This window comes from Halictus rubicundus, chromosome 5, assembly GCF_050948215.1.
Source record: "Halictus rubicundus isolate RS-2024b chromosome 5, iyHalRubi1_principal, whole genome shotgun sequence".
Lineage (NCBI taxonomy): Eukaryota > Metazoa > Arthropoda > Insecta > Hymenoptera > Halictidae > Halictus > Halictus rubicundus.
Window position 1 is genome coordinate 8170819 of NC_135153.1, and position 10464 is coordinate 8181282.

General features: G+C 29.9%; 2 protein-coding genes and 1 long non-coding RNA gene across 3 annotated transcripts; 2 read left to right on the forward strand and 1 right to left on the reverse strand.

Annotated features, from left to right (window-relative positions):
* The first annotated feature begins 241 nt into the window (after window positions 1-241).
* Window positions 242-5826, forward strand: Sotv (exostosin glycosyltransferase sotv). The gene is made up of 10 exons (XM_076788026.1): window positions 242-766; window positions 1334-1540; window positions 2317-2500; window positions 3379-3518; window positions 3617-3842; window positions 3918-4098; window positions 4196-4362; window positions 4905-5048; window positions 5320-5448; window positions 5527-5826. Exons 1-10 carry the CDS (start codon window positions 243-245, stop codon window positions 5746-5748), a joined length of 2124 nt encoding a protein of 707 aa, XP_076644141.1. The 5' UTR covers window position 242; the 3' UTR covers window positions 5749-5826.
* A 1176-nt stretch (window positions 5827-7002) lies between these two features.
* Window positions 7003-10110, forward strand: Nprl3 (GATOR complex protein Nprl3). Its single transcript, XM_076788027.1, has 7 exons — window positions 7003-7793; window positions 7946-8217; window positions 8291-8386; window positions 8482-8700; window positions 8768-9101; window positions 9173-9349; window positions 9409-10110. The coding sequence occupies exons 1-7, from the start codon at window positions 7632-7634 to the stop codon at window positions 9781-9783; spliced, it is 1635 nt and encodes a 544-aa protein (XP_076644142.1). The 5' UTR covers window positions 7003-7631; the 3' UTR covers window positions 9784-10110.
* Window positions 9784-10457, reverse strand: LOC143354173 (uncharacterized). The gene is made up of 2 exons (XR_013082292.1): window positions 10356-10457; window positions 9784-10287 (listed from the first exon to the last, which is right to left on the reverse strand). It is a non-coding gene; the product is annotated as an uncharacterized LOC143354173 (long non-coding RNA).
* Window positions 10458-10464: the final 7 nt, after the last annotated feature.

The following is a 10464-nucleotide window of genomic DNA, read 5'->3' on the forward strand; positions in this document are numbered from 1 at the left end:
GTTCTGTATAATTTAACACTTACATTTGTATAATGTATTTGTGCACATATAATATGAAGAAAACTGATTTTTGTAAAAAGTTCTAATCACGACATGAATTATGTAATAAAATTATAAAAAATTAAAGTTACAACGAGGTCGTGCAAGCACAGTTACTATCAACTTCAATCTCTTCACGTTATAAACTAAAGCATTAGCTTAAATGCACGTAAATTATTCCATAAAGTGAAAGTGAACTCAATATGACATTTCCGACAAGAATGTCACGTAAAATAAATAAATTTTCACACAATATAAATGTCTTTATGATATGTTTGTTAATATTTACATTATTTATTATTTTATTTACAACATATCACATTTTAAAATACGGAAGTACTCAAAAACATTCTGTACATAATGCCATAACCATTAATGACTTAAGTTTTTTTCATATTCAAATGCTAAATGTAGATTCCCTAATAGGAGATGTTACGAATCTTTCTTGTACATATTTTGGTTGTTTTAATGTTTATCGATGTGGCAGCCAAGGAAATAAACTTTTAATATATATTTATCCACCAAAAGTATATGTTGATGCTTTAGAAAGACCTATAACAAGTCAGATAACCAAAGAATTTTATCAGATTTTGAGTACTATTATTTCGAGTAAATTTTATACACCAAATCCATACGAAGCATGTATATTCATTCCATCAATTGATACATTAAATCAAAACAGATTAAAATTACATGAAGTTTCAAAAGCCTTAAAGGCATTACCATTGTAAGTTTCTTTTTATGTTTGGTTTAATCAATGTACTTATAGTAGTTAATATAAGATAATGCAAAGTATTTACCAGACTTATGATATGTGTAGGTATCTATGCTGATACTTATCATGTGTTTTCATATCTGCTAGTATTTCATTAAATACTATATAATTAGATTTTTATGGTTAACAGTAACATAAATACCTATTATAGTAGCTGTAATATTTTATTAGACACAACATGTCATCTCTATAAAATATTACAAATATCCCTAACCCAGACCGTAGTATAGTGATAAATATATTAATCTTAATAATCATTATTAGTATAATTATTAGATTAAAATAATATGAATTACTGTAATTAAGATATGATAATTTCAAATAAATTAAAATTTTATTTTATAATATACTAACAGAAATCAAATATTAAATGTGAGTGAAAAAATGTTTCATTTACGTATACAAAATATCAGTAACTGATTAATACTCTGCAATATATATCATGTATTTATCTACTTTCTGTAGTATCTATAACGCATAATAGGTAAATTAATAAATGTTGTATTTTTTCAATTTCAGCTGGAATAATGGTGAAAATCATATTATATTTAACATGGTTCCTGGAAGTGTACCAGATTACAATACAATCATTGATGTACCCATTGGAAGAGCAATGATTGCAGGTGCAGGAATGTCATCTTTAACATATAGACCTGGTTTTGACATTAGTTTACCAGTACATAGTCCCTTTATAAACAATCTTAAACCTACTTTTAACAATACAAGGTAATCAATCATGTATATATCATAACAAAATCAATATAGTCATTTCAGTGTTACTGTTAAAATATATGTTAAAATCTCTAATTAGAATATCGCTAATTCAGTTTCATATATAGGATGTTACATTTTGCAACATCAACATTTAATATTTTTTCGTGAGGAATTAATGGTATATTATGTGATGTAAATGATTTTTATACAAACGAAGTAATGGAAGTGATTTTGTACTATATTTCACTATATTTTTGTAATCATAATATTGTAGTGGATGTTGTACAACTGGATTGGGGCTGAGTCTACGTGACAAAATAAGCTAAACATATAGAATATTATATAGAATATAATGTTTCCATTTAAGTCTTCATTTTCGAGAAAATCGATTTTAAAAATCTGCTCAGTACACGTATACTCGACCAAGTCTCAATTGAACGGATTTCACTGTAGACTATGGACCATCTTTTTTCTTGAAAACCGCCACTTTAGACATAAACATCGTCGGTGTTACCATATTTTCTGTTACTCTTGCTTTACTTTTACACTCATTGAATGGAGTTCTATATTAATTTTTATGTTGTATGCGTGTACATATACCAAACAGATTTTTAAAGTCGATTTTCTCGAAAACGAAGTCTCATTGAAGTAAACATTTGTCTTGTATCATTAGAACAACACAGATTTTTTTAGGTAAAAATGTTGAGTAACTCACAATGTATACATATTAAACATGTGTAAATATCTATCATATTAAAATTTTTTTTAATTGTATATGTTTATTTTAGGATCTGGTTAGCCATTTCATCGCAAATTAATGTTAATTCAGCCTTCAAACAAGATTTATTAGAAATAAAATCTATCTCACCAAAAGATATTTTGATATTAGGTCCATGCCTACATTATAATTCTGTAAATGCTACAGTACGATGTGCTGGAGATGATTTTTATAAATATCCAAACGTTCTTCAAGTACGTTGAATGATTAACATATACCTACAGGGTGATTCACCTAAATATGCCACTTAAATAACTTATGAACTGTTTGTTATATGGAAAAATGTTTTAAGTAAAAATTACGCAATTGGCGTAATCGATTCCCAGTTTGGCGAGGAACACATTTTGCTACAACTTTTAAACTAAGAAAGATATCAATGCGAAATTTCGATCTCAAATTTTTTTTAAAAATCGGTTTTAATGGTGTATACTGAAATATGTTCTATATTTTTTAAATAATTTTTTTTTTGTTGATTTTTAAGTTAGCCAGATAAGATGGTCAAAAGTGCCCTCAAACCAAATTGATTTTTAGTCCATGCTTAACAAAATTTACGAAAAAATTCATGAATATTCTACCTAATATACACGACTGAGATTTTTTCAGAATTTTTCAAGAAACAATTGTTCTTAATTTTTTCAGAATTTTTTACAAACTGCATCGTCGTAAAAAAAATCAAAATCAACTTTTTCGATACCTTTTTACCTTTTTGTAGATGTATTATGTAATATTGAACATTTTTATAGTAGGAAAAATAGTGTACAAACTTAAAACTGCAATATAAAATATTTTATTTGTGTTACATTTTAATATATGAGTATAACTCTGAACAGTTTCAGTTGACGCAGACGGTAAGGTCTCCGGCTGAGAATATTTTGCCGGATCGAATCCCTCATCGAATGATTTTTTCTTTTTCTTTAAACACTTTTTTCTTGATCTTTCTTAACCATATAATTCAGGTCTCACTGTTGTACAAGGTGCAAGACTTTAGGTGAATCACAATATATTTTATAAAATTTCATTATGAAGACAAAATTATTTCTTAATCTTATTACATCCAAGTTTTCCATTTTAGACTGCAACATTTTGTCTAGTCATTCGTGGAGCAAGACTGGGTCAGAGTACACTTTTAGATTGTATGGCAGCAGGAAGTATACCTGTAATTATAGCTGATTCTCTTGTAATGCCATTTCATGATGTAATTGATTGGACCAGGTAAAAGTTAATCATATTACATTAATTGCTATACATATGTAATAAAAGAAGTCTAATATTATTGTAAAGTATGAGTAAATGGTAAATTTTTCATGTAGAGCTGCTATATTTATATCAGAAGCAGATATATTATCAATAATATCGGTTTTGAAAAAAGTATCTGTACAACGAATTATAGAACTTCAAGAGCAAGGAACATGGCTTTATCAAAAATACTTTAAATCAATGGAAAAGATAACAGAAACAACATTAGAAATACTTGCAGATCGTGTATTTCCACATTTAGCTAGAGATTATATATTTTGGAACGTACCTCCTCATAAAGAAAGTATAAACATATTAATTAGTCCAATTGCATACGATTTTACGGAAATAATGATATTCTTGATATTTATATAGGACATTACATCGCCACTTTCTTTGCCGGTCACTGCACCAAAAACTCGAGGATTTACCGCTGTAATTTTGACTTATGACAGATTGGAATTATTATTTCTTTTGATTAATAAACTTGTTAAAGTTCCAAGTTTGTCTAAAGTACTAGTTATATGGAATAATCAACATAAAGATCCACCACATTGTAAGTGTGGCTTACATATAGCATATTTTTGCATTAAACAAGTTAAACATGTTTGCATTAAACAGGAAGATAACACATAAAACTACATCTATTGCAGCATCTAAATGGCCAAAACTAAACAAACCATTAAAAGTTATACAAACAAAGGAAAATAAATTATCTAACAGATTTTATCCATACAATGAAATTGAAACTGAAGCCGTTCTATCAATAGATGATGATATTATCATGTTGACAGCAGACGAAGTAGAATTTGCATATGAGGTTGTTCCCCATTACACATACATATGTATAGTATAAGACATAAGATAAGCGTTGAGCATTCGATGTTGAACCGTGTAGTTGTTCGTTGACCGCTCTGTAGTGTCACACGAAGTTACACTATTTCTCAAGTAAACTAATGCTCGAGAGCCATAATTGAAAATGAGTGAATTAACGCAACGTTTACAGTTTTGCACTTTAACATTTTTGTCGAATTTCCTCCGATATTGCCCGACATTTACTTTTAGTGCGACCAACCTGCCCTCTATAAGGAGGCCAAGGTTTGGTCTCAATTTGCTTTCCATTTAGCATGAAATTCCGCCTGCAAACTTTGCACTCAAATTTTAGTTTGAACACAGTTTCAACCAAATTGGTAAAACGGAAATTCACGAGAAAGTTTTCGAGCATTTTAGTTTTGCATTAACTAATATATTTTTAATACCTATATTTGGGAACAATGGACATATTTAAGTGTTCTCTTTCATGTACCTCGTTCTAAATAATATTCAGATAAAATTTGGAAATAAAATTGGAATTAATTGTAGGTATGGAGGGAATTCCCAGATCGAATTGTTGGATTTCCATCCCGAATTCACATGTGGGATAATAGCACCAATTGTTGGAAATATGAAAGTGAATGGACCAATAGTATCTCTATGGTTTTAACTGGAGCTGCATTTCACCATAAAGTAATATGCATGTGATTCATTATTAAAAGAATTTAGTGTCCAATTATTTTTATTTCAGATCCCTAAATGACAATCCGTCTAGTAGAAACATAACAGTCCCTATTTGCAAAACTCCACTCTGTCATAAATTTCCTGTTATTCCCTGATATACCGAAATACATATAAATATTTCAACAAAGTATAAGCATAATCATTTGAATTTTATTCTTATAATATATTCGAAATTATATTAATATATAATTGTCTTTTAATTGGTATATTTTTATTTTAGTATTGGAGTTATATGTATACAACTGCTATGCCAGGTGATATAAAAGAATGGGTTGATGAACATATGAATTGCGAAGATATAGCTATGAACTTTTTGGTAGCAAATATCACAGGAAAACCACCAATAAAAGTATACATAATAAAATTTCACAAAAAATTCATTATCATGATTTTTGACACATTGTTAAGTGTATTCTTTCTGTTGTAGGTAACACCAAAGAAAAAGTTTCGATGTCCAGAATGTACGAATACTGAAATGCTTTCAGCAGACCTAACACACATGGTAGAACGCACACAATGTATCAATAGATTTTCTTCAATTTATGGATCAATGCCACTACAATCGGCTGAATTCCGAGCAGATCCAGTCTTATTTAAAGATGTATTTCCTGAAAAGCTCAAACGATTTAATGATATTGGAAGTTTGTAAATATTTTCTTATTTTCATATTATTGTTATTTCATAGAAAAAATTTGGTATTAATAAATTATAATAATATACTTCAAAATTATGCGATTTTTTGTGCATATTTATATGGATTACCGAACTATTTAATCCAAAATACAATACTAAAGCTACATCACCATACAATACGATTTTACATAAAAAAACAATGGTCGAATTCGTGAAAAACTGTCGGTATCAGAACAGTGAATTTTGCTTATACTTGTGCGTCTGTGGATATGTATTGATAACGGATCGTCGACCATTTCAGAAACTTCATATGCAATACAGGAAGAAATGTTATAAATTATAACTACATTAAAAATGAATGTATTGGTCTGACGAAGAGACAATGATAATTACTTGATCATTTTTTGTAAACGATTTTCAACCGAAAATTCGACCGAAATTCTCAAATATCCATAACCGCACATTTTTTCAATATTTCTGCATGCAATTAATTGGTGAAAATTGACCGAAAATCGAATGGCGCAACAGCCGTTCAAATATGTTGAAGGGCATGTTTGACTGCCTCGTCCGGCTAAGCCCTTTAACGACGAAATATTCCAAATTGTAATATAACAATATTTCAATATCATTTTAAATATTTCAAGTACATACTATTTAAAACTATTAATGAGTTTCAATAACAAACTATTTTAAATAGAAAATGAAATTTTGACAAATAGAATAAGATTATTGTAAGTTCGCTATAAATGTCTAAAACTCAGGTCCGGTCAGAGACATTCAGTTTTCAGGAAACGCTTTCTGTGATCCTCTGCCGAACGGAGAAAAGGACGAAAGGGTCGAGTACATCGGTGTGACACCACTACCAATCAAACACCAAACTTTTTTATTCTTTTTTCTCAGAACTTTTACTAACGTATTTGTGAGATTTCCCCGATTAAAAAAAAACCAAATTCGATAGAGTTTCAATCATATTTAATTTACCTATATCATAGCGAGTTACGATCACACTTTAAATAAGTAAATATAGTCTAAATTATGCCGTATTTATATTCATTTTAATCAGAAAAATCTCATAAATACGTTGGTAGATATTTTGTAAAAATTAATCAAAAATAAAAAAGTTTCCTGTTTGCATTAACATTGTAATCGATATACAGCCTTGTGCGCCGTTTGCCTCGACCAACAGTTCGTCTTTCTCTTCTATGCGCTTTCCTTATCTATGTTCGGCAAACTTCAAATAACCTAGTTGCCTAGTACCTCCACGATGCGACCATTGATACTCACAGCCCCGAGGTTCAATCATTCTCGGTGGCAAGACCGTATCTTGAAGGATTTTTCAAAACTTCCGTGAAAACGGGTTATAAGACTCCTAGCTTCTCGGCCTCATGGCTAAGATCAAAGTGTAGACCGTTACGTTAGCCGATGTTGAATATCCCTAGTACCGCGGGGTATACCCCGTGAGGGGACGCGAAGCTTGAGAACCACCGACAAGTGTGATGACTACTATAATCCAATAGGAAAACTTCTTTATTTTTCATTATCTTTTCATGGGACGTTCATCAACATATTGAAAATAATACCAAAAATGATATGATTCCGATGATAATTACTTCTGTAATTAACGATTAAAGTTTCGGACGCAAAGAAGTACAGGCTATGAGAAAGAAAGAGACGCGGAGAGTCGAAGCGTTCGGAAAAGATGAAAGACTAGCGTGAGCTCAGGCCAGGTGTTAAACATTTTTTAATAAAGCAGGAAAGTTTCGTTTATATCAAATATTGAAAACGCTTAAACATATTTATTAATATTTCATTGTTAATTAAATTCGAACATATATTTCGCTAAATTATGTTTAATAATTACAGTAAACTGTAATATAACCTTTTTATCAGTAAGGAATTATGGAAATAAATCCATTAAGTACAATTCTTGTAAAAAGTGATAGTAAAGGTGATAGACTCTTGTTTCGTTATCCGCATATAGCCAAACACATACGAGATTCTAATCAATGTACAAAAAGAAAAAATCCTTATTCTTTAACTATAGCGGAAGATTCATTGCAGGTCAGCTTTACAAAATATTATAATAGTGTAATGTTTATTGATTCTTTAATAAATGCAAAAATACAAAGTATAAATGTATATGGACATATTCCTATATCAATATATATATATATGCAATAATTTAATACTTAAATATGTATATTTTTGAATAGTCTTTACCTTTTTCAACATCTAATGTAAGTAATGGAAATTTAACTGGAGTAACCGACGAAGTCTTATCAACATTATTTGCTGTTAAACCAGAATTGTGTGAACAAAAGTTTGAATTAAAAGTAAATGATGTTCGCTTTGTTGGACATCCAACTCTCGTTCCATCTCGTGGACTAAAAGAAGTTAATTCTTCTATGCTATTTAATATAGTGTTTGCCCTTCCAGCACAAGCAAGTCATTCTATAGTAAAATGTTATTACGATTTAAGTAAAAGGTTGGTAACATATTATGTTTACTGAAACTGAAACAATTGGAACTTAGGAAATCTTATACATAACTGATTTTAGATTAGGCATAGCATTGAGACATGAAGAAAAAAGATGTGGATTCTTGACGTACGAAATAAAAATTATGGTATCTACTCATGATGAAGTTGCTACTAGGTATATAGGCTATTGTTAAATATATATATTTTTTAAATTAAAGTAACAGTAAATGTGAAGAATGAATAATAAAAATTTGTTATATACATGTTTAGATCGGAAGGTGAAAGTGATTGCGATGAATCACCATATGAGTTAATATTGCAAAGAAGTTTGCTAGCACGTGATTTAAAATCTGTGTTTAATAGCCTTAGTACTTCTGGAATTATTAATATTATGATCAATAAATGGATTCAAGTTCGTTTCTGCCTTCCACAAAAAGTTCATCAATTCCATAAAAAAGGATTTGTTATTAATCCAGAAATAATAGATAGGCTAGTATTATACTTAATTTAAAAAAAATTAACATATTAGATATTATTGTATATAATTCTATTACAGATGTTTAAATAGTCTAAGACCATATCATGGTTTATTATTACTTATCGAACCACTAAACTTGTTGGATACACTTCCTATAGATTCTTCGCCAGCTCTTAAATGTCTCATTCAGATGTATAGTCCATTGAAAAGTTTACAAACTTTAGCTGCTGATTCTGACCTTACGCTGACTCAGGTTTTCCAATTAACCGGTCATCTAGTTTATTGGGCGAAGGCTACTATAATTTATCCCCTCTGCGAAAGCAATATATATGTTGTGTCACCAGATGCTATTATCACAAACCAATTACTAGAGGCATTCACTGAAGAATTTCCAGGATTATGTCTTTTACAAGTCAGTATGAGAAAACTTATTATTATTGTATGTATAAAAGAAAATCAAATTTTAATTATCTTTTTATGTAGGTTATTAGTGATTTTTCATTGCCAACATCGATAAGCCAAAAATTAAATCCTTTGAATCAATCACAACAACAAACACAATTAGTAAAAATAATAATATGGTTATTAAAAAATCATTTACTTTTCCAATTGCACACATACGTGCAGTACATGCCAACTGTACATGGTCGAATACCCTTGGTAAGTTTAAGAAATACTATATTTACAAAGTTGATTAATTAAAGATTTGTTTTCTGAAGGATTTAAAGGATGAAACTAATTATAACATAAAAGAGAGCACAGAAAGTGGTAGTAACAGAAATTTGAATGATGCTTCAACGGGAACTTCAACCGATATAAAAGAAGAGTTATTATTAAATCTTCATAAAGAAAATGGTATATATAATTATCAATCAGAAGATTATGATATTCCTTCGGATGACCGGAAACTACTCGATAGACTGTGCCGCCTTGGGTATTTTAATGGTGGGCATCATTTGGAAGAAATTATGTATTTAGAAAATATACGTAGATCCCAAATATTACAAATTTTAGATAAGTTTCGGGATGTATTAATTACATGTGAGTGCGAAGACCCTGCTATAGCTTTGTTTTTTAGTCAATTTGGTTCTTAGAAATTACCTATAGTTTCATCTATAGTTTATGTTTCATCAATATTATTGACTAAAAAAATTATAAAATATCCAAACGTATTATATAATTATTATACAGTATAAGCACAATAATATTGTTACACGTATTGGATAAAATGAAAGAAAGTTCATTTTAGTACATCAGATGAGACATTTGTTTGTATTTATGTAAATTAAGATTATTATTGTGTAAAGCCTTAATTTTTGTTATATGTTTCTATAACATATACATACGTATATAATAAAAAATAATCTATGATCATCACTCAATTCATTGCAGTTTGACCATTTTGAGCCCTAATGAACACATAATGCAGGCCTGCCAACCTTCTCCTCTTCGCCTGCTCGACGAGTCAGTCCCCATCATGTCCATTTCGACTTTCTCTTCGGCATAAGGCCCACGACCGCTGCACCGGCAGAGGTTACTTACCACCAGTCACTGTGCATTTCCAGATGGCCTTTCGAGAACGCGTTGACAGTCCCCTGCTGCGCATGGCACAAAAAAAATGGTTTTAGGGCTTCACAGCTCCTTAGGTAAACTATCGGTATCTCACCTTAATTGCATCATGGAGATAGGAAACGTCCCTGCCACTTGGTGAAACAGCATCACACATCCTTATATGTATTATTATACGTAAATTATACATATAAAATTCTTCTTAA